This window comes from Notothenia coriiceps, unplaced genomic scaffold, assembly GCF_000735185.1.
Source record: "Notothenia coriiceps isolate Sejong01 unplaced genomic scaffold, NC01 NC01_scaffold00018996, whole genome shotgun sequence".
NCBI classification, from domain to species: Eukaryota; Metazoa; Chordata; class Actinopteri; order Perciformes; family Nototheniidae; genus Notothenia; species Notothenia coriiceps.
The window spans coordinates 49473-75150 of record NW_011351697.1 but is presented as its reverse complement, the minus strand read 5'-3'; the positions used below and the strand labels follow the sequence as shown (position 1 = coordinate 75150).

At 40.3% G+C, this 25678-nt stretch overlaps 1 protein-coding gene across 2 annotated transcripts in view; it reads left to right on the top strand.

Annotated features, from left to right (window-relative positions):
* The window catches only part of rnf19b (ring finger protein 19B), a 28574-nt gene extending 5740 nt beyond the window's left edge, over positions 1–22834 (top strand). The window contains exons 2-9 of one of the 2 annotated variants that reach the window (XM_010777993.1): positions 5180–5379; positions 7836–7980; positions 9265–9427; positions 11448–11562; positions 12146–12286; positions 12381–12570; positions 21608–21730; positions 22271–22834. In XM_010777993.1, coding sequence (XP_010776295.1) covers positions 5180–5379; positions 7836–7980; positions 9265–9427; positions 11448–11562; positions 12146–12286; positions 12381–12570; positions 21608–21730; positions 22271–22697 — 1504 coding nt within the window. In that variant the 3' untranslated portion in view covers positions 22698–22834. The remainder of the gene's footprint in view (positions 1–5179; positions 5380–7835; positions 7981–9264; positions 9428–11447; positions 11563–12145; positions 12287–12380; positions 12571–21607; positions 21731–22270) is intronic. The other variant, XM_010777994.1, reaches the window with a different exon arrangement.
* Positions 22835–25678: the final 2844 nt, after the last annotated feature.

The window sequence follows — 25678 nt, the reverse complement described above, 5'->3', positions numbered from 1 at the left end:
ACACACAAGCAGTTGCTGCACACTGATGAAAAGGTGTATTCTGCTCTACGTGTAGAATCAATCAATACATCCATGCTTTCCCAAAGGTTACATTTTACTCTGAAAATTAGAACATGATTTGTTTTTTTATGATATAGTACATTAACAAAATCGCATTCAATGTGTTGGAGCGCTAGCCAATAGAAGTGCGAGTATTACATAGTGATGTCACTACAGGCAAGAGAAACCCCAAAAAGCACAAAAGGGCCTCCATAAGTAACTGCTTTAAGTGTCATTTTAGTTTGTAAAAAATGTAATAATAAACAATATATATATATATTCAGTATATATATATATAACAGCAAATTGTGAAGGTATTCTTAAGCTGCTGCACTTTCCGAAAAAAAGTCTTAAAATAGAATGAATATAAACTGTTTTTTTACCCCAAACATTGGCAATGTTACACAAACTTATCCACTTGACCGTCACAACACCTCCGCCCTGCTCGTTTCATACAGCCAATCAGGTCTCTTCCCGTGACATCGAGAACAAAGAGTGCCGTCTCCTCTGGCTGTCAGTTGCTATGGCGACTATCGATGCGGCATAGAGGGAGTGTTGCCAGGGGTAACAGGAGTTGGGGCTTAATTAAACAGATCAATACGTGATCACACTGGACTCTGTGTGCACGTGCATGTCGTCGGACATTTCATGTGTTTTTCATGTTTCTGTGTGAGTCACACTGATGCCCGCTCAGTTCCATACAGCAGACTATTACTGAGCATCTGAATGTGTGTTGTAGCGTTGCGTTTACAAGCTCAGCAGGATTCCCAGGTGGCTCCTGGTGAGGCTGAGCGCTGACAGGAGTGTTTGTGCACGCTTCCTCGGAACACGCAGCATGTCAGCCCTCATAAACCTCCCCGCCTCTTTGCTCTGAATCTGCCTTGTTTTATTCCAAATTAACATCTGGTGATCCAACACGATCCTCTTACACTCTTTTGTTGTCATATATCTCAACACCTCTCCCTTTGTTCCTTTTCCATCCTGGAAATGTCAGCCTGATAAGCTCTCAGCCCAAAACCCACCAATTGTGAAATTGCTGTGAGGTAGGATGCTCTTCTGGGGGAAAGGTGTTGTGGCAACCGCTGCTTTGTACCTCAACAAGTCTTGAGTTATCTAAACGTGGAGCACAGACACGCAGACACCTTTCTCTTTCCTCCAGTTGTTTTTATCCCATGCTAGCGGCATTATGGCTGTGGGGATCTGCGGATCAGTGCACTCTCCCTCTGGAGGGAACTTTGGGATTTTAGCCTTTGCAGACCATTTACATGCATACAATCCTACATAACACACTACAGGAAAGGGAAAACCCAAAAAGCATAATAGGGCTCCTTTAAGGATATGCTAAATGTACAGCCCTGTTTCCAGCTTTGTGGCAATTAACTTGTCTAGCAGAGGCTTTTGAAGAGTTTATTTAGCTTAAGAAGTGGGAGAATGTTCAAAACGTATAAAGAAATAAGTCATCCTTTAGTTTAAAAGATATTTGAAAATCCAAACAACTTGAGTTCATAATTTGTATATACTCAGTACAATATTTTTGTATCTGTACCCATTACTTTTCCTGTTTCACCTCACTGTTTTACATTTTAAAGACAGGCAGTATACATGTTAACAAGTTGGATTTCAGCTGAGGAAAATTGCGCTGTCAAATGGTGGGGAATTTAAAACAAAACAAAATGGTTATGAAATTGTCTTTCTTATGAAGAGCTTGTTCCAACTGCCAGCTTGAACCAAAGCGCTTATGTTGCAGATAAAAAAATGCAAACTTGGCATCTCTGTGTTTTTCGTTTCCCTCTGTTGAATCCAAGCTTTATACAGCTATTTCAGCATTGAGTCAGTTAGGTGAACATTTGACCTTCTGATGCCTGTGTGGCAGAGGTGGGACAAGTACTCAGGTCTTGTACTTAAAGTAGAAGTACAAGAGTGTAGGAATACTCTGTTACAAGTAAAAGTTCTGAATTGCAAATGTTACTGGAGTAAAGGTTTGAAAGTATAAGCATCTAAATATGCTTAAAGTAACAACATTAAAAGTATTGTTATGCAGATTGGTCCATTTCAGAATAATATATATTGTATATATTAAAATATATAGTGTTGTTATTGATGCATTGAAGTGTTATCAAAGCTGGTAAAGGTGCAGCTAGTTTTAATGTCTTTGTATATTGCGGGTTAGCTTGTGAACTTAATCCACGTATAACTAAAGTCTGATTTAAGCAAACATTTGAAATACTCAAATAAAGTACAAGTCCCTCAAAAGTGTTCTTTAGTACAGCACGTGAGTAAATGTACTTAATTACTTTACACCACTGCTGAGTGGACCGTTTATTTCATCAGTACAGAAGCTACTTATGCAGATTTTTGAGACAGAAATGTCTAGTGTATATCCTCGCCCATTTGTCTCTGCAGGAATGCTAGCTCTTGTCTGGTCTTGTCTCGAGAAGTAAACGCTCGTCTCCTCTGATAATCCATTAATGTATTCTTCCTGGGAACAGGCCTGTCAGTGTTTGAGCAGCTGCTAATGAGCGGCATGTTGGGGCCGGCTTGTTCGAGGCGTACCAAAACCATTATAAGTTTGTCATGTTATCATTTCTTCCACACTCCTCCTCCTTTTTAAAACTATAACTTGAGCACTCGACTAACGTAGTCTTTGTTTGTCCGGGTATACAAAGAGGCAGAAATGTTACATGCTTTACACAGGGGTATCAAACTCAATTTCATCCCGGGCCACATCAGCATTATGGTAAATATACATATGTAAATATATAATATATATTAAATAATGTATTATATTACATTGTTGGCCCTGCATTGGATTATTATCAGTTCTGGTAATATCTTCCTAAATAACTACGCCTGAAAGCAGAAGTCTAGGTCAAATAATTGAAAGTAAATATTCAACAATTACACCAATTGTATTGTAATAATATTCTTTGCAAGCTCTTGCGGGCCACATAAAATTAGGTCACGGGCCGGATTTTGCCCCCGGGCCTTGAGTTTGACACCCCTGCTTTACGACATGTTCTCTTCCGTTTAGCTTGGTAACAATATTTGATGACTGTCCTCCTTTGTGATTTCTGCAGTGATTGATAACTTTTATCTCAGTCTCCCTCACTCTTTGTGATTGCCTTTTTCTCCATACTTTTCTAAAATGCCAACCTTTTTGCTTGGTTACCCCTTTTTGCTTGGTTACGCCTATTTGCCGGCCTAATTTTAGTACAAAATGATGGTTGGTCTGGTATACTTTTAAATGAGAACATGTATTCCCAGGGGCGGTTCTAGAAGGGGCCAAGAGGGGCCAGTGCCCATGTAACTCTGAACTTTGACCCCCCCTGTGGGTGAATTCTCCTTTTGGAGGGGGGCCCCCTTTTGGAGGAGAATTTATTATGATTTTTCGAATTCAATAGGAATAAGTTTTGTTTTGAAAAATGTAGTTTTAAAAGAATTGTAACTAGGTCATTGACACAGATCATGTTACTAAAACAAACACCCATCCTGGTATTTAATGTTTTTTTGTGCTTTATGACATTTTGAAAACTGTCTCTTTTGTCCCCCTTTAAATGTGGCCCTCTCATAAAATAATTGGTTCCAGCATCGCCCCCCCCCCCCCCAATTGGTCTAAAACCGCCACTTATGTATTTTCAAGGAAGTTTTTACCTCCACAGAGAAAGCTAGATTAGTCTTCCACTTTTTTATTGGCAAATTGTTGGCAGGATATTTCACTTAAAAACTAGGATTGTCTTTTTTCCATATTATCTAACATATTACAAACAGTGAATTCTTAAATCCAGAAGACAACCAACAAATGAATCCAGAACAGACATATTTGTTGGTTTCAGCCCTAATGTTTGTGGAACGGTTGACCACAGGCCGAGGAACAAGTGGTTAGTTTAGGGGATTTCTTAATTTTGAGACATTTCTAAACATTTCCGCTATTGTCTCATGACTCATAGCACTTTCCAGAATAAATACTACATCTGTAACAGATTTCTCTTGATTTAATTTAAAATTGAACAAAAATGACCTGCTGGTTGCAGCTTTGTAATGTCTTGTCTCATAACCTAACCTTCGTCTGGGCTCTTACAATAGCTTCATCACTGCTGTATTTACCCTTCTCTGTCTCCTTTCTCAGTATTGAACCGTGTGAAATCCATTGGCTGAGCTCATCCCATCTCTTTCTCCTCCTCTCAATGTTGTTACCAAGTGATTACTGCATTGATCAAATCTTGTCTCTTCTCTCAGCCTGTGGAGAGCTTTCAGGCGCTGTATTGTGCTCTTACTGGATAGAGTGATGTTCTTTATCCTTGTTTTTGTTTGTTTGCTGCATTTCTAAAGTTACATCTCTGTTATGTAATGTATGGCCAAACACAGTGGCTTAAGTTGGAATATTTTACTCTCATTGTCAGCATCATATGGTCCCAAAAAGTATACGTACAAAAGGGATAAGGTTTGGAAAATGTTTCAAACTTAATATGAGTTTGGAGGTTGATTGGGGACAGAAACAAAACATAATAAATAATATCATCTTATTTTGTTCTAATGGCTAATGTGACAGCATCATGACATTTGCTAAAGTTATTAATGAAACCCAGAAAATTATTCTTACAGAGTTTTCCTCTTTTGTCGACATTTGTGTTTTTTAAGTGTCTCGACAGTCCTTTAATGTATTGCCATGAATTTGGTACAGACATTGTCTATTAGCACGTTGACCCCTTTCTCATAAGTGACTACAACCCATGCTGCGTCTGTTTTATGGAGTCTTTTATTCTCTGGCAGAGAAAAGTCATATCAATTATCTTAATCCATTCTGAGTCTCAAGGTCTCCACTGCCTCTGGCCGCTTTGCATTAGTCAATTTTGCAAATGTGTATGTCAAGGTTCACAGGACAATAGGTCGTCTACTGACACTAAAATAATAATTCAGTCTGAAATGTTGCCGTTATAAATGCAATTGTTATCTTGGATTTATACCTTGAAACAACATTGTTAACAGTTTGTTGATTTTATGTCAATTAGGGCTGCAAGTAACTATTATTTTCCTCATAGACAAATCGGCGGACTCTTTTCTAGATTAATAAATTAATGTTTATAAAACTTCAAAAGTTTCCACATAATTAAGCACCCCTCTCTTGGCCGCTCTCTCTCAGGTTTGCAATCATCGCCTCAGGCTGTGCCAGCTGTCCCCGGCTGGTGTGTCGCAGAGAGGGATGCGGAGCCGAGTTCTGCTACCACTGCAAGCAGGCCTGGCACCCCAACCAGACCTGCGACTCTGCCCGCCAGCAGAGGGCGCAGTCCCTGCACACACACAGCAACCACTCGCCCAGCTACACACAGGAGCAGGGCCCCGGTAAGCACCTGAAAAACACACATTCATACCTCTCAGGGTCAAAGTAACCACACTCTCTCATTGTGCAGATTGTGTGTGGATGCGTCAGATAAACTCTTCTCCCCCAGCATATCCGTCCTGAAGATATTTTTCACACCTCTGAGAGCACTCTGCCTCTCTGTCTGTCAGTGTTTATCACATGTCAGTCTGTCAGAGAGCTGAGTCAAACTTGTCTGGCTCTGTTGTACCAACTCCCTGCTATTTATATCAAGCGCTGTGTATTGGCAAGATTCCGAAGAAACTAAATATAATAAAACATTGGTTAAAATAGATGAATCAATTTATAGATGATTCTACCCAGCAGTATAAATAATAGCTGAACTCACATTTACCAGTTGTGTGAAGTGATAAACAAATTGATGCTTCAATAATTATAAGACAATACAATTATATATTCTGAAATTGACCATTCTGCATTATGAGTTTTTATAACTTATGATATTTTGATGCCAATACTTTTGTACTTCTACTCAAGTACATTTAATGAATTTTAGGTACTTAAATGTAAGTAAAATTGTGCTTCTTTCACCATGGTAAACTACAGCCGATGGCTAGTTTAGCTTAGATTAGCAATGACTCAAACCAGAGGGAGAAAGCTAGTCTGGTTCTGTTTAAGAATATTGTCCTGTTTATATTAATTAAACAAATATGTTGATAAGTGAGCCATAGACAGATTTTGTTCAATTTGGACAGACCCAGTCTAGCTGTTCCCATCTTTTACCAGTCTTTATGCTAAGCTAAGCTAACTGTCTCCTGGCTCTAGCTTCATGTTTACAGTGCAGACATGAAGGTGCTATCAATGTTTTCCTCTTACTCGTAGCTAGAGAGTACAAACATCACACACATCGTGTGTGTGTGTGTGTGTGTGTGTGTGTGTGTGTGTGTGTGTGTGTGTGTGTGTGTGTGTGTGTGTGTGTGTGTGTGTGTGTGTGTGTGTGTGTGTGTGTGTGTCTTTAATTCCGCTTTGATTAAAATCCATTAACTAAATCCCTCCAGCTGTCCTCAGTCAATCTCCTCTCCCTGTTTCCTCTTAATTCACCACTTCCAGTCTGGCTCTCTGTGCCAATAATCAGAAGAACTGACGAAAATTCAGAAACCAAAACTGACTCACAAAACAATCCAGGCCGCTCCCTGTCTCCCTGTCTTCCTGTCTATCTGTCTGTCAGTCTTTCAGTCTTTTCATACCGGCTGATTTGCTGCTGTAAGATGGATAAAGACAGATGTGAGGAGACAGAAAGATAGAAGAAAAAAGTGAGGACAAGAGAATGTGTCAGCAGAATAGTAAACAATAACAACTATCTCTCTCTCTCTCTCTCACTCTCACACTCACACTCACACTCACATCAAAGCGGAATTAAAGACACAAACACACGCACACACACACACACTCACTCACTCACTCACTCACTCACTCACTCACTCACTCACTCACTCACTTATTGTTTAGCTTTTAGTCTTTCCTTTAAAATGCATTAGAGGACACACCACTGTAATTGTCTGATCCATTTCTCTAATGAGGTTTGGTGTCGTTGCCAAAACAGTTGGAGAAAATACTAATTAGATGGGACCATTATAGAGAATTAATTTTTCTTAAATTTAAAATGTGACTCTTCTGCATTCAAGGACAGTTTTTGGGAGTTTTAAATCTTATGAACCAAAAAGCAGAAATGTGTGTTCCTCCAAAAAAAAAAGTGTGGTTACCTGAGGGATTTAATGATATACTTTCTAATTTTGTTGAAGTGATTGAAAACCAAAATGTCTCTAAGAGTCATTAGTGATCACTCAAAATGTCATAAAACGCAGAAATATTTAAAATCAGGAGTGAGTAGGGGGGGGGGGCCTTAACTAGGTCAAGAACTGCAATGGTAATACATTTATTCACTTTTTTGCTATAAGTTAGATGAATTACAACGCTCTCATCTCTGCCCAAAATATATGAAGCTTCAGTTAGCTTAGCTTAGCATAGCAGACTGGAACCGGGGAAACAGCTAGCCTTACTAAGAAGCACTAATATATATTAGGTTTTGTTAGTTTTTTCATCTGCAGGACTAAGGAAATACTGCTTACCCGATTTTCAAGACATTTGATGGATGAGTGTAGCATGGGCCTCAGAAAAACCTTTAACATTTGGGAAGAGATCTAAATCACGGATAGAATTGGCCAAGGGCTGCTAAATACCCTCGTAGTTATCTTGTTGTGTCTTGTTTTTTAGTATAAAGAAAAGGTATGCATATCATTCCATCATATATTATATTTGATTGTTATTTCTATCTTATTTTACAATATAGCGCTCTTATTGTGACTAGCCTGTTTTATTGCTGAATTGACCTGTACTCTTGTCCTTTATATTTCATCGAATAGTTGACCCTGTGTTAACCTACATCTGACTAATAAAGAAACACGTCTTGTGTCCCCAGCTGATGACATCAAGCCGTGCCCTCGCTGCGGCGCCTACATCATCAAGATGAACGACGGCAGCTGCAACCACATGACCTGCGCCGTCTGCGGCTGTGAGTTCTGCTGGCTCTGCATGAAGGAGATCTCCGACCTGCACTACCTCAGGTACCAAGCTCTCTCAGTGCACTTTTTATTTCAGCTTTTGGTTAGATTTCTTAAGATCTTATATAAATAAAACCTTAACCGCTTCATGTTTCCATTTCAATCAGGAGAGACATGTGTTAATGTAAGAATTGATATTTATCGCCGAGAATACACGTATGAATGTAATGTTTGGCGATTATGTTTATGTTTATTTAGGATCCCCATTAGCTTTTGGGTAAGCAGAAATTTCTCAACCGGAAGCCATGATAGATTTCTTTGCATAACTCCAATATGAGTGCGCTTCGAAAAGTGGAGAGCTACTCTGGCAGCCTATTTCTGTATATGTGTTTTTGCTGCGGATGACCATATGACCGGACAGTACTCAATATGTGACAAAACCAGAGACTGGATGACTTGTTTCAAAGTGGTTAGTGTTACATACTTTGTACATGTTCTCGTCACAGCTATGCTCCTTCCCATTTTAGTTACGATACTGTCAATTTACTTTGTCCACTTTAAACCAGAATCAAGAACAATGCCAAGAAACTTATTCTCGTTTACCTGTTCCACTGGCTGAACAGCCAGTGTCAGGCTTAATTGAGGATTGCTGCTTAACATCTGCCTGGATCCGAACACCATTGCTTTTGTTTTTGCAATGTTGAATACCAGTTTGTTATTGTTGACCCAGTCTGCTATGGCTTTAATCTCTAAGTAGATTGTTTAACTCACTGCATGTTGATGCTGTACTGTACATTGTAGAATCATCAGCATACATTATTATACTGGACTTATTTAATACGTAAGGAAGGTCATTTGTGAATATTGAATATAGCAAAGGCCCAAGTGAACTTCCCTCTGGGGTCCCACACTGCAACACCTTACTTTCAGAAAAGCTCCCATTGAAAAATTAGATTAGATTAGACCCCGTTGTGCGGGAGTATCATCCGGGAGGGGAATACCAAGCCGATAAACCCCCCCCTGGGGTCTAGACTCTGGTGCTGGTGAAGGCATGAAGGGATTGATGGAGGTGAACCCTGGTTTCGGAGAAATTGGAGGTGAAGGGGTGGAGGAGGGCTGCGTTGAGTCACCTTCAATGACAGCTGTCAGCAGGGGATAGAGCAGATTTGAAATGTTTGACAATGTTCTAGGATCGGCTTGTGGGAATAGAGACAAAAGTGATTTAAAAGTGGTTTAGCTGGGGAGTGAAAGCCCCCTATCGCTGATTAGAGGGATGAGCGTAGTAAGAGGGAAATATGTGAATGACAGATATAAAGACGGTCTTCCTGGTTGAACTTGCTCCATCAGTCCATCTGGCTGCACATTCTGGGGGAAGAAGCCTTGGAGCAGGAAGAAGAAGATCCTGTGGCAGCTGGGGACCCTGATCGGAGCTCCGGTGGGCATCACGCTCATCGCAGGCATCGCTGTCCCCGCCATGGTCATCGGCATTCCTGTGTACGTCGGCCGCAAGGTGAGAAGCCCTCAGAGAGCAGGCAACAACTACTGGAGGAGGGTAATACACTTGAAGTCAAGAGCACAGGGTTTTCACCTTTGAATGGTAGTGTCTAGGATTATAAGTTATTAAGTTTGTTATTTAGATTCAAGAGAGGAGGAAAAATAAAATGTTAAAAGGCTAAAGTACCTATGTATTTTCAGAGAAACCAGTTATTTCACTAAGAAGACCTCTTGCTGTTTCTTGGTTTTTCTCCGTTTGTTCTTGTGTTTTTTTAAACATCTTTACTGTTGATTATTTCCCTTTTCCTATGGTGTTTGGTATTTTTTGATGAATTCAAATGAATGCAGATCATATCTAACTTGTTTAAAGTAGCCCGAAAGACAGGTTTTACACATACAGTAGCTAACTTTATTGATTTTAAGTTTTCATGCCTTTATTTTTGTAGGATATTCTGCATTATTTCATTTTTATAAGTGTTGTTTTGACAACAGAATTTTGCATTTCAAGACTCCCTTCCAAAAAAATCCAAAATAGAAATTGAAAAGGAAATAGAAATGGGAGACGATGAGGGGACACAGGATCTAATTATGAAGCGAAAATATAATGATATGCTCATAGTGTAAGTCTTGCACTTTGGCTATAACAAGCGTTTTCTCTATTTGCAGCTAACTAAGACGTCTTTCACAATAAGCAACACTCTTTAATTTTGATGGTCTGTTCACTTATTATTTATCTTCATCTACAGAAACCAGAAGAGGAAACCGCAGTGTGGTGAAACACATAAATAGTTTCTGCACAATGTTGGAAGGAAATGAGATGAGTCATTGGCTGCACATCAAGCCCTGTAGCGCCCTCTAGTGGAGAACATTGAAACTGCACATCTCTCTTTAAGCCTTTCGAAGTATCTGGCACCTCATTCACACCAACGGTGTTTCAGGGCCGGTTCGGAGCTGGAGCTTGAAAAGCACCAGGTTTTCCTGTTCACACCGCAGCGGAACAGCCTCTTAGCTCCGGACTCCGGTTCATTTCAAGCACCAAAAAAAGATTGTCCGGCCAGAGCAAAAGCACTGCATACGTCACGCTTACGTCGAGGCGGGGGCAGGGGCGGGATCAACTCCCGCGTTTTATCCAGTTTGTACACAACGATGGAGAAACTTAACAAGAGTTTCAGAGTTTCAGCCATAGACTGTATATATAACCTCTCATTATAACTCATTATAAATCTATAAAACTATAAATATTAAACTTTACTTCATGTGTTCATTTGAGAACAGCTGTTACATACCTGAGTGAAGGTTACAGTTCATTTAAATTAAAGATACAACGTTACTCCACACTCATGGTTCAGTCCACCTTAAGAAATAAGACCCACCTCGGAAGCAGTTGTGTTTTAAAAAAACCTTTATTGACACGAGTACACTTTTTTATAAAAATATAGTCTAAACCACAGAAATGACTCCGGAAAAGCTGCAGATAGAGCCATAAGAAATGAATGCAACTGATTTCATCCGCGTGGTTTGGCTTTATGAAGCAGGCACGCAAACGGTTACGTCATGACGCAAACGATGACGCAATGACGCATTACCAGTCGGACTCTGGGCGGTGTGAAAAGAGCCAGAGCTAAACCGAAGAACAGGTTCTGAACCTGAAAAGCTCTAGCACGGAGCTTGCACCGGAATTGAGTTGGTGTGAATGAGTATCGAGAGTGACGAGTTGGAAGTGGTTAGCTCATTAAAATACCTGGAGCCTCAGACCGCAGCTCCACACTAACTGTGTTTACTACATGTTGAAACCTGCGAGGAGTGAGCTGTGGTCGTCTCAGTCAGAGAATTACTGACTGAACAGGACTAGAAGCTTTGAAAAGGTAGTCAAATACAGATGAAAGAGGATTTATAATCTATCCCTCCTGGAAAAGCTTTCTGTATTTTTTCTTTGTTATCTTATTTCTTACACCAAAACAATGCCCACCTTTAACCTCCTCCCCACCCGTGTTGAGCTTGTGATGTGATCTCTTTGTCCCTCTCCTCTGCTGCAGATCCACGCCCACTATGAGCTGAAGAAGACATCCCGCCACAGGAGGAACCTGGCCATCACCGGGGCGGTGGCCCTGTCCATCATCACCGCCCCTGTCATCGCAGCTGTCAGCGTCGGTAAGACACTCCACGAGAACACCGTCAGTTAGTATGCATCGGGCTGATGGCCTAAACAAACCAAGCACATCTGTGACCAGAAACACAAAGGGGAAGAACTCCAAAATACAGTCAATTAGAATGTATGCTATTATACAATAAATGGCTCCATCCAGATCAAATAAGATACAAGGATGCAGGCTTGACTTGCGTAATATCTTTCTGTAACAAGTAATAATGCAGAGATTTTGGTCTTGGACTTTGGAATTTTGCATCACTCTGGTTCCCTCAAAAGATAGATAAGGGGAATTTTCCAGTTGGATTTTGGAATGATTGTCGTAAATAATCTCTGCGGTGAACAAACGTTTTATAATTCTTACGAGATATTCTTCACACAAAAAAAAACGTCTTTGATTGTTAAAGCCTAAATGCAATCACCAGAAGATAAAAATCTAACATTATCCATCAGTTGATGAAAAGGAGGAATGATGCTGATTAGGTTCAATGTTGAGCTCAAGTTTGTGAAGTTAATAAAATACTGAAGGAATCATGCAGGTACACCATCTCAGACAAGTTCTAAATCCTTGTGAAACTCCCTCCTCAGGTATTGGTGTTCCCATCATGCTGGCCTACGTGTACGGCGTGGTGCCCATATCTCTGTGCAGAGGAGGGGGCTGCGGGGTCAGCAGGGGGAAGGGGCGAGGAGTACGCATTGACTTTGATGATGACGATGGTCCAATCACAGGTGAGGATACCCAACATTTCCCGCACATTAAATGAGCAGGTTCTTTTTCACATGATCTTTCATTATAAAGAGTATTTTCTGCATGGTTCTGCAGTGGCGGATGCGTGGCGAGCCCTGAAGTCCCCGAGCTTCGGTGACAGCAGTCTGGACGGGGCGCTCAGCGTTATGAGCACCACCTCCCCCAGCGAGGGGCTCTCCGTGGCCCCCGGGAGTCTGGGGGACACACCACACTTCTACCCCCTGGCAGGCGGCACCCTGGGAACCCGCAGCGGAAAGTACAGCAGGTGAGGAACAGAGGGGGGTCATGCCTGGTTTAGGTTTAGTCAAAACAGGGAACATTTAAACCAACATGAAGTCAGACACGGGAATAACACATACATGCACAAAACTGACATTAATTCAATAATTTAAAAAACATAGTTATTACGATAAAACATTTATAATAATAATATTAAATAATATAATATGTAAATACAATATAAGATGTATATATATATATATTTTTTTTTTTTCTTGTATTACTTCAAATACAAAACGTTTCGCCTGTATGTAAGAAAATACATTTGAGATATATATTTTAATACAGCAGAAAATCTTTCATATAAAAATGTATTATTATTAGTAGGGCCGGGACTCGATTAAAAAAATTAATCTAATTAATTACAGGCTTTGTAATTAATTAATCGAAATTAATCGCATTTTTAATCACATATAAATATTTGACCTGAGAACAGTGAGAAGCAATTTTTTTCACATGGATTTTAGTATACCATTGAANTCCGGTTTGTATCCCGGTAAATAGTACTGGTCGTAAAGAACCGGATGATTTGCTACCGTAATTTCTCGTTTGGAATATGAGGAAATGAACTGCGGTCTGTCTCTCCCAGCTTGCACGCGATTTGATTGGCTAGCGCTTGTACTGTCAGATTTGCATAAACGGGATTTGATTGGCTGACGCTTTCAGCTGAGCTTCAAACGTTGAACATTGCTCAACTTTTGAATCCTGAAAATCCTGGAAATCTTCGCTTTGCTTCCCCACAATGCAGTTCGGCGAAAAGCAAGGCAAAGTGACGTCACCCCCATTCAAAGTCAATGGGCAGAGAAGCGTTGGAAGATTTTTTTTAAACTGCTGTGTGGACATACCGTAATACATATGACATATGTTTTAAATGTCTCCTTTACCGATAAAAAAGAGCGATAACGTAGGATCTTAACGGGGTGTAGAACACATGTGATGACGTCACCAACGAATCGACGACTGAATTAGTTGCCAACTAATTTGGTAATCGATTTTAATCGATTAAGTCGATTAGTTGTTGCACCCCAAATTTAGAATCATTATATTTTGTTCTGCGCTACATATAACCCTGAAATCCTCACATCCAGGCATTTACAAAATATATTGCTATAACCTATTGTTAAGAAATGCCAGTGGTCGTAAAGAGCCAAATACCTCACAACTCTTGTTTAGTTTTGGCTTTTATGAAGCTGCATATTTCTGATTCTCCAGCTTAACTCTTGACTCTAAAACCTGCATGTGCACAAGTGTTTTAGTAAGGCCATCATCAATCAACTGACAGGTTCAGTAGGTATGTTTTATTTAGACAACGCCTTAAACACCATCTCATGTGTTTGCTTTAACCGTTTGTTTCATTCTAAAGTGAATAACTATGCCACGTTTCAATGGAAATTAAACCATTGCTAAGATATTTCAATGTGGACCAAAGTTGCCATCCCTTAAGCCATGCCATGGCTGAAAAAACTCATGTCAGATCATTTACCCAATGCCCCCGACACTGAGGTGATGCAAAGGGGTTTATCTATGTCAAACATTAAAGGGGCTCCACACTGTAGCACATACCGTTTGGCTAACCTAAGACAGCTACAATTTATGGATGTATGATACATGAGCAGCAGTAATAGCACTGCAACGCTCACCAGAGACATCACAGAGTTATCGGATCTCACCATATTTATGTTGTCGGACAGCATCTTCATATAAACGCAGTATTTCTATTGTTTTCATTTTGACAGAAGGAATACAAATGACTGTTATACTTGGCATATCCATATCAAAGGGCCATACATCCACAGAGGCAGCAGTTCAGGCTGTTTCATTGAAATAACAAAAATAAAACCTAAGACCTAACAGAGCTAATCTTTGTTTCTTAGCACTATCAAGTTCAATGAGAAAACTGCTAGCTTCTTTTTGCTGAAAAGTCTTTGAGTTATTCTCACAAAGCAGGCAGAAAATCCCCATCAAAGAACATTAGCTTTGGTCTGAATCAGCATCTCTAATTGATGGAAAACACTGAAACTATAATTCAAAAGGCAAATGAGGAACGATCCATTAAAACAACATCGCACTGCAGTCAGAGCTTAAGACAAAACACGATTTGACAAAAACTTGGATTTCAGTGCACACCATGTAAACAAACCTGGTGTGCCCTCTGTAAACAAACCTGGTTTGCCCTAACCTTGTTTGTGAACCCGCTCATCTTATCAGTATTTATTGATCTGCCTGCTCCTGATGACGGCTGCATCTTGCTTACAAAATCTAATCCCTCTCAAGCTCAAATGTTCAGCTTCAGAAAGAGGAGGATGTAGATAAAATGACCCTCAGTATATGTGTTATTTAAAAAGCACATATTAAAATGACTTCAGTTTGTGTTTTAAAATGAACCATAATACGAAGAAAGATCAGTATGTGCTCTTTTCCTCAAGTGTGCAATAGGAAAACATCACTCTCAGTGTAATGTGAGCGTACACAGCCGCTGGCTTTGTCGAAACATCTGAGTCACCTGTACCAAGATGTCATTGGCCATCGAGCATGTGAGACAGACGGCTCATTCAGCAGGCGCCACATTCACAGAATCGTTTCCATGATGGCAAACTCAAACCAGAGCGCGACAAACTATCAGCACAGAACATGGTGATATACGAGTAAAGGGAGGTACAGACGCGGTATTACTAAGAACTAATCTTAATTAAAGATATCAGACGTCTGTTAACATGACCTGCCAACCTGACATTTGTATATCCTGTAAACAAAGCATAGAAATGTATTAAAATACCGTTACTGTCATATCCTGGGTCTAAAATGACCCTTTCTACAATCTGTAGCAGAGCAAATGATCTGCAGCACACAAGTAATAGCATCTTTATCGTTATGTAAGTAAAACATATCATTAAGGGTTATTTAATTATGCAAAATGGGTCACAAGAATGCACTCAGTCTCCTCTGTGTCTAACTAAAAGGCTTTGTGTTACTCTTGAATAAAACTCATGTTGTGTTTCATCACTGACCATGAACCTGGCGTGCTCTGATTATTCAGGGTCCGTGGCACGACTTCAAATTTGACACGCCACCTTGTTGGAGGACTTACAACGAGGGACTGTTGTGAGATCACCTCCCCCTTCCTGTTCTCACTCAAGGACTCCACAGGTTTATCCTTTGCAATTGTACTCAGGATAGCTAAGATTATTCTTGTTAAAAGGCAAAGTATTAACTAATACAGTTGAACATAAGCTGTTGTTTAATCTTAAAAATGTTGCTCAACATAATAGAAGCAATCGTAAAACCAGTAAGAAGAAAGTGATGTATGGTGAACTAATTGCTCAAGCAGCTGCAACGACAAACATCCCTGCGTGTTTATAGGATCTTCAGCAAGACACTGAACCCCCACTGCCGACCTCTGACCTCTGACCACGTGGAGGGGAAGAAATTAGGGACTTTCCCTGCAAGGACATATCGTGTCACACTGGAAAGAGGCATGGGGTCGCTTTGTAACATTTCATGTGTGCTCAACGAACACTCCATGTCATTGAGTTATGAAATACTGTATGTGAAAATAAGCAGCTGCTTACATTTGTAGCGTGTCACCTTCTCAGATTTCAATTGAGTGTTCTGACAGTGTTTTGGAAAACTGCAACATGCTTCTCGCCTTTATAGAGTGGCGAAGTCCCTCCCCTTCCGGTTGACCTCCATGGGATCTTATTTCGAAAAAATGATGTTTTGAAGTCAATGGAGAGAGAAATATTATCTTTCGATCCCGTTTGACTTGTGCCACCTGTCCCGGATCTCTCATTAAACCCCATTCATAGAGTGCCGTATCCTGCCTGCCTGTGTTCCCCATTCTGACCTTAAAGAACAACTTGCAGGTTAGAGACACCAGTGAATAAATGTGTAGGAAAATGATGAATACACTAGATTTTCAAAATAATATACCGAAATATACACTACAGTGACATCTGGCGTTGTTTAAGTAAGACATTTTCACTTCCGCATAAAAAAGCCTCGGCACGTGACCTCCCGCGTCTAACGGCCGGTCTAACGTATGAATAAATATGGATCACAATGCTAGTTTTGACACAGAAGAGGTTGAACATGTATATTCGAATGCATATGACGGACCACAACCGTATAATTATGAGCCTGCTAGGCGTACAAGAGACCAGGAGCCAAGGATTACAAGAAATAACGGCCATCGGAGAGAAATGGAGCTTTGGTGTGAGGAGAACCAGTGGAGAACAGGGCAGCTGTCTTGGTGAGGCTAACGTCGGTCACATCACAACATTGTAAAGCTAGCTATCATATATCAGGCTATAACTAAAGTAGCATTGATAATATAGTAACGTTACTGGCAGGACTGTTGATACTGATCCATAACAGAAACTAATGCGCAAGTATCAGCTGTATCTCGCGTTACCTAACGCAACTCCACACTACGTCTTACGGAGCTGTACCGGAGGAGAGGGAGAGAGAGNTTATGATTCTGATGCCAAACTCTCGACCAATCCAAATATGTGGACTACTTTATTTTTACATCATAGTGAAGCCCAATACTCGAACCATAACTACATTATCGGTGTTTAAACCCTACATCATAACTAACTTAATTATGAATCATAAACCCATAACAATTCCCCTGTTTGAAATTGTAATTATGGCCCCAAAACACACACACCCAAATATTTAAGTAAAAATGTGATTAATTTCACCTCATTAATATATTGCCACTTTCGCCGTAGTGTTTGAAGTGGGAAGGAACCAAGAACAGTTTTTGTGGTCAGATATATACGTTATCTGAGCGGCAATGGGTTCTTGGAGTTTTTTGCGGCTGTGTTCTTATGTTAATTGGCGAGAATAACAAATCTTTTGCTCCCTTGTTTATACTCGATTCCTCCTGTGCCGGATGCCTATTATAATAATACCAAATGGGTGTATAGCAGGTCACTAATTGTTCAGCATCTATGTCGTTGTTCACTAGTTGCACTCGCGGACGCTGATTATATGCATTGTGTAGTTCTTTTAACCTACACGAACATCCCTGCCTCTCTTTTGTGTCTTTCGGTTATCCGCTTCCAGACGTATAAGTGTAGATTACCCCTCCGCTGTAGTATGGATTTAAGAGTACTATGTCCTCTTTCCTAAAGATGTAATAACGATCTAGATATCATCTTGCCCTATATCATATTGTCGTTCCATGTTCTCCGTCATGTCGAATCAACGCTAGGTCACCTTTTTCTCGTTATTGGCCAAAATTCAAAACAGAATGTCTATCCCTTTTTATGCATCCGCAGTACTCCGCGGTTGCTTATAGGATTAATACTTTAGTATATGTGCTCGCGTATTTCGAATGACTTAAGTAGATGTAATAATATAAACTGTCCAGGCACAATGTGAAACATTAGCACAAAGCCCTCTACAGGTAGGCATAGAGTTGGTCGCAGCCGGTTTTGTTTCCTTTTTGAAACCTGCTTCCCTCCCTCAATCTGCATTTGGGTCCCTATTTTTCCTCCAGACCGCTCAAGGCAATACCTGGTGATACTGCAGGTCCACGATCCAATAGAACTTACAGATTTATTGATGACCTTATCCAGCTCGTTTGATTGAGGGGGAGGCAGGTGCCTCTCGCGCGTGTGCTCTCTAAAGCAAAAGGTGACCTTCGCTCTTGTGTGGTCCCGCACACTCGATCCACAAAATTTGAGCCCCGAGTCCCCCAACAATGCTGCAGGGGGCTCCTTCCCAGACCCCGAACACCCCAATAGTGTGGCGGTGCAACCCAATTATAGACCCTAAAATGTCTATTTTTTGGAGAACCTACAGAACATAAGGCGCGCTACAGATTGGTGCCACCTGAGGTATATCATGTTTTGTGTCTGACGTTTATATAGAATCCATGTTCATGGAAGTTTGCGCTCACTCAATGGCGAAGTCCGGTGGACCTCCATGGGTACCTTATTTCAGAAAAATTATGTATTGAAGTCAATGGAGAGAGAAAGATTATCTTTCGATCCCGTTTGAATTGTGCCACAAATTACACATATGATGTTGTCAATTTAAAAGATAATTTTGCAAGTAAAAAATATAAAATGTGTCGTAAAACTGTGAAGTAACACATTTTTTTGTGTGAAACGCTCAATGAACTACATCTCTGGTCTCGCACAACAACACATGTCACCAAGATGGCTGTCACTACTGTCTTGCCAAACAAGGGATTGACTACCCTCACTATCACCACAATGAAACGTGTCCAGAAGAATGTCATGCAAAGCTGCCTGCCTGCCTGCCTTCCTTTGATTCTCTCTGAACTGCTTGATCTTTTTAATGTTTAGTGTCAACCATTTGTGCAGATGGCATGAAGTAGAAAAGATCGCTGATGCTAATGTAGCGTTAGCGTTAGCATTTCTCCCCCTGGATTAAATGGTGTATTATAGAATGATCACACCGGTGTGACAGTACTCTTCAAAGGGTTCACGAAATATGACTACTACTCTTACTGTTTAACATTTTGGGTTACTTTATGTTACTTAATGTTAAGGCTAATACAAATGACAAGGCCGTAATGCTAACTAACGTGCTTACTACTAGCTAGGTAGCTAACTTGATCCAGCCACTCCTGGTCCTTTCATCCGATGGGAAGTGAAAGAATGAACAAGACCCATTGCTGGTATGATAACAACCTGGTACTAAGCACACAGGCATCTTGTTAAAGTGATCTTATATTAGCTATCTCTTATTTAGTGGAGGAAAACAATTGTGACATCAGTTATGACATCACTTACTCTGAGATTTGTAGTCTTTCTAGTTGCGTATTTTTCATAGTCTTATATTTTTTGATATGGAAATAATTTTTTAAGATTGACAAACGTGTAATTCATGGCACAATTCAAACGGGATCGAAAGATAAGTTTTCTCTCCATTGACTTCAATGCATAATTTTTCCGAAATAAGGTCCCATGGACCGGAAGTAGATGGGCGTGACTTCGCCACTGACATTCGTCAGTCTATACGGCGCTGTATTTGACTACTCTACTGTTTAACATTTTGGGTTACTTAATGTTACTTCATGTTAAGGCTAATAAAAATGACAAGGCTAAGCCGGCTGTAATGCTAACTAACGTGCTTGCTACTAGCTAGGTAGTCACGGGTCATTAGGGGCACAGCCCCACCTAGTGTCAGCAGAAAGTATTACAAATAATGATTACAAAAAAATGTAAAAGAAAAATATAAAATATATTTTAAGATAATGTTTAATCATCTGATTCGTCTTTACATTGCTGTTTTAGTCTGTGTTCTTCTAATTAGTGTCTACAGTGCTTGCATATTGAGCTGTTTAGAGCCATGTGGGACAAAACCCGATCATGCCCCTCCCTCTCACTGTCAAAGTGAATGGTGACTGTANGTCCACAACGGAGGGTAACGTGATGTCCCCATCTGACCTGTTGCTACTGTCTGCAGTAGATGCAGTGTTGCTGGCGTTTAGTGATGGTTGCTTTAACCATTTGCGTATAAATGATTATCCACAGATGTGTGTCACTGCTGTGGAAGCACTTTGGAAATGATGACGCGCAGCGGTGCAGGTCACGCGCACCTGACACAATTTGTTGTTTGTATTTTTCGCTCCGTTCTCTTTTTTTAATAGAGGGTGCATAACATTCAACTGCCCCGAAGATCCCGACGCGAAGCCTATAGGGTAAACACACCAGGTTTACTAATCTACCCGCACAATTTGTCTCTGTTGTCGGAATGTCTCGCTATGTTAGTACATTCTTAAAAAACAAAACACCATTTAATTTTGGGTTAAAATGTGTTGGAACTGCGTTACTGAGCATTGTAACGGGTAATATATTACCCACATTTCATTAGTAATGCGTTACATTACTTCGTTACAGCAAAAAGTAATATATTACTGTAACTCCGTTACTTTTGTAACACGTTACACCCAACACTGATAATAACTACCCTCTAGGTTTTTATATCGGAACGAGGCTTCATGATATCCTCCACAACAGCTATAGAGTGGCGAAGTCACGCCCATCTGCTTCCGGTCCATGGGACCTTATTTCAGAAAAATTATGCATTGAAGTCAATGGAGAGAAAACTTATCTTTCGATCCCGTTTGAATTGNTATTGGAAGAATAGGAGGGATTGAGGTCAATCACTGGCACTTTTTTATTTTATTTTAGCACCAACAACATAATAAATAGTTCAACATAAAGTGTACCATTTAAAATAAAATAAAAAAGTGCCAGTGATTGACCTCAATCCCTCCTATTCTTCCAATATCCTGATGAAAAATAAAATCTCTCTGTTGCATAGGCCACTGTTTGATCAACGCGAATTGGGTGTGGGTCCTTGTACTCCGAGTCGGGCTAACGTCCACGCTAGCTTCCACGCTAGCTGCTATATGTTTTGCATTGAGGTGATACTTGAGGCTTGATATGCTGCGGTGATATGCAAATTCCTTTTTGCATAATTTGCAAACAACCGTGCTCTTATCGATGCTTCCATCCACGGGGCCAACCAAAGCGGTCTCATCAGCTTCTTCGTTCACGTTTGACTATTGTTCACTGCGGTTTGTTGTTGTTTGAAGTCATGAACGTTAGTTGATGCTCCAGTATAATCGGTACCCGTGAAACTCATCCAGTGAGAGACGTTCCGCGGTGCAAAAATAAGTGCGATTAAAATGCGTTAATTTTTGTGTAATTAATTAATCTTAATTAACGCGTTAAAGTCCCGGCCCTAATTATTAGCTAAGATATGTTAAAACATTTTCATTTTGCCTGCTATTTCACACACTATTCCATCACATTTAAATAAATCAACAGAGATTACATTACACAACTATACATATAATCGTAGCCTACACAATGCCTTAAAACAACAATATTCCACATTTAAAAGAAACAAACTCCCAAATATGTCAGCCATCCACTATTTCTCACTTCTGTGTGCAGTGCAAATATTAGATAATAGTTGAACAGATTGAGTATTAATTACAATAACAGTGTGACTGACTGTGTGTCGTGCTGCAGGCTAGAGGGGCAGGCGGGGGACTCGGCCCAGAGGGAGACGGGAAGCCTGGGGGCGGGGAGCGACTGCGCCAGCACCCGAGGGATGGCCGGCTCCATCATCTCCTCCTACACCCTGCCTGACAGGTGACCCCGCTGTCTCCTCAGCAACCATATAGGATGCCATATTGTTGTACAAGCCGCTGCCAATAAAATACATATTAGTTCCTCCTCTTGTCGATAAAACAGTTTTTTGAATTGTAGACAATTTCAAAGTATTTCAAATGGTGATTCAAGGCTGTCAAGCTGGAGAAAAGGCCATCAAATTTAAAATATGTCACAGCTCCTTTTCAGTAGACCATGTTTTAAAAAAAATGTTCACACATCTATATACTAAAATAAAAAAGATGTATAAAATAAACAGCTACAGTGATGCATATGTCCAAAGATAATGACAATGGCTGTAGGTCTGCACATGGTACACAATATTCTCATTTCCATCTTTCAATATTCATGGGTACTTCTTTTCAAGGTCAAACTACGGTTGACTAGCATTATTCATCCTTTACATACATTCCCAAAAGAATGCATTGGATTCAAATGGCTTCCAGTTGACTTGCTCACCTGTGCGTCCATAGATGTCTCTGTTTGCACTCTGGGGCTGACTTTAAACCCCTCTCTCTGCAGGGAGTGCACCAACCTGGAGATCCAGGTGGACATCGAGACCAAACCCAGCCATCTCTGCCTGACCAGTGAGGAGGACCTGACCCAGCCCCCGGGCTCTGCTGCCATGGCGACCGCCTCCAGCGTGGAGGAGCCTCAGGACTGTAGCTCCAGGAGGGGCGGGGCTTTGTCTGGCTCCGTGCTGGGCCTGTCCGAGAGGGAGGGGCTCAGAGACGTGACGCTGGCCCAGCCCGAGAGCATCCGCAGCGACCTGGAGATGTCGGACACTCAGTCAGACGACATTGCAGAGCTGACGTCGGACGACTGTGACTCCCCCCACCCTAAAAGCTGTCACCTGGCGGCCGGTCAGCAGCCGCCTTCCTGCAGGGCGCTGACCCCCCCCGAAGGCCTTCACTGTCCCGCGGACAGCACCGTCATCCTCTACGTCTGAGAGGACAGCTCCCGAGATTGTAGAAAAGAAAAAGGAACCAATCTCTTCTCCACTTTCCTTCAAGACTTTTTCTTTCTTTTGCACTGAAGAAACTGAAACGTTGACTTTATTTAAATGTATATGTCAACAGATTTCACATAACTGTATTAGCTTAGTTGAAAGCAATAATATGAAGTTGAACCTAATATTTTATTTGAACTTAATATTATTATTTTCAACTAACCTAATACAGTTATGTGAAACCTGTTGACCTAATACATTGAATTAAACCTTTCCATTTCTCCAGTGTGTCATTTCTGTTTTTATTTCTGCGCCTCACTGACGACGTCTTAAACGCAGACAGGGTTTGTTTACTGTTGTCTGTCTTATCTATCTACCTGTCAATTGTCAGGGTTCTACCTCTGAGATTTATAAGATGATTTATGTTTACTCCTGAGTGCAAAATGCCTTGGCTACTTAAGCAAAAGAAAAAAGAATAATAAGGTACACATTTCCAGAAATATCGCAAATTATACAATTATAAAAAGGTGAAGTGTCACCGAGCACAGCAGAGGGAAACAGATGTTTAATGAGGATGAAGAGGGTGTTTCTCACAGTGTGTGAATTCATGTGGACTTTGTACTTTTGTGGCTTTCTTTTCTTCTTTTCTTTCTCTATTTATATTCAGATGACGTTGAAATTGTATCATTTGCTGCGTGCATGAGTCTGCATGAGCCGAGCCTTGTGTGACAGGTTTGAAAGGGCGGTGGGTTTCTGTTACACTGGTGAAAGTTAAGAGTTTACTTCAGAGGATTAAGCTGCACTAGAATCTCACTTTGCCTGCACAGAGGAAGAGGAATATGAGTTTGAATGACAGAAATAAATGACTGAGTTCTGACAATAATGAGGCGAGGCAGTGAAGCCATTTGATCTTTTCAAATCTATTAAAGTGTTGGACCTTTCTGAGCTCTAAACATTTTTGAACAGTTGAGGACAGACCACTACATTCAACGGGACTGTTCTTCTGTTTTATACTGAAATGTATACCAAACAGAAATGTATAATTGCATAAACATCCCTCTAAGGACCAACTATATATAATCTTCATTTAAAAAAAGCAAAATCCAACGTGTTTTCTACGATTCTTTGCTAAATACATAACTGCTTTTGGCTAAATGTTCTTGATGAAAACTTGATGAAAAAAAGGGATAGATTATCCTTATCCAAGTTTTTTATCAAAACACCATTACATTATTAGAGTCAGATTTTATTTCGGATTTAATAAAATGCACTTTTTAGATGTCTATGAGATGTTAGCCGTTACAACTCATTTTGGCCCAAAAAGATTGCAAAAGGCCAATATTCGTCTAAGAATCACCCGCTGTCAGCCCATTAAATGGCCATACTTAACTTTCCTGATAAGATGAGATACACCTTAATTGATTACCAAATTTTTTTTTTTAAATCACAGTTTAATACCGTATTTAAATGTTTCACATTGTGCGGGTCGTTGCAAATATTAACAAATACCTATTATCATTTTCCAGAGCTATTCAAATTGTTAGAATTCTTTGACCAACAGTCCAAAATCCCACAAATAATCGGTTTCATTTGATATTAGATGAAGAAAAACACCAAATCCTCACATTATAGAAGCTCGAAACAGAACAGAGATATCGAAACGGCCAATTGATTATTGAAAATAAATGTTGATTACTTTGTGTGACTACACTCATCATTTCCCTGTAGTTTGTGATCATTATTCAATTCTCTTAATAGATTTTTGAATGTATGAATTTAGTCTGGCAGCCTATCCGGCTTACATAACAGCGGGTCATTGTCAGAACTCTGTGTGTGTGTGTGTGTGTGTGTGTGTGTGTGTGTGTGTGTGTGTGTGTGTGTGTGTGTGTGTGTGTGTGTGTGTGTGTGTGTGTGTGTGTGTGTGTGTGGTTTTTGAATGAGCACTTGTGCACTTTATCTGAATTTATCGTCTTTATTTGCATCACATTTGACTACGAGTCAGTTGCACACAAAAGTCTGTGGTACAACCAAAATAAACCAATCACCTACCAGAAGGCCTTTTATGTTGGATGTAACTAAAGAAGAGTTTGGCTCCAAAACATCAAATAACCACACGCATAAATCATTTCTCAAGTTTATCTTTCAGTATATTAGAAACATGTTTTTTCTATCAGTGATCACAGGACTATAACTATCCTATTTTTATATTTTTCATCTTTTAAAGTGTTATTGTTGGAGCCAAACACTTCTAATATGGATCATACTCACGAGCTTGAATAGTTTGTAGCTTTGTAATGCCTCTGTGCTTCAGTTTTTAAAAGGTTTTCTGAGGTTTCTTGAATCTGCAAAGGATCTTGGGAAAGCTTTCTCATGTCAGAGTAGCTTTATGGATTTAGCTGCTTATGTAACTCGGCAGTGCTTTGTTTGGTCTGCACTTCTCACTTGTTACTTCCCGCCTGTGAGAAAAACACACCAATGTACCACAGACGGAAACCCGGACTTCCTGAAAGAGTTTGAATGAGCGTTAATGGAAGTATGTCCCACTAGGAACAGAGGTGGTCTTGTTCTTACTTTAAAAAAAGGTTTTAGAGTATATACACTGAACAAAAATATAAATGCAACACTTTTGTTTTTGCTCCCATTTTTCATGAGATGAACTCAAAGATCTAAAACATTTTCTACATACACAAAATAACCATTTCTCTCAAATATTGTTCACAAATCTGAAAAAATCTGTGATAGTGAGCACTTCTCCTCTGTCGAGATAATCCATCCCACCTCACAGGCGCTGGCCACAATAAAAGGCCACTCTGAAACGTGCATTTTTGCTTTATTGGGGGGGTCTGGGGGGCTCCGAAAACCAGTCAGTATCTGGTGTGAGGGTTAGGGTTAGGGTTATGTTGTGAATCCAGTGGCCTGTGTTCGTCGTCCATAACATACACCTGCCCATACCATAACCCCACCACCACCATGGGCCACTC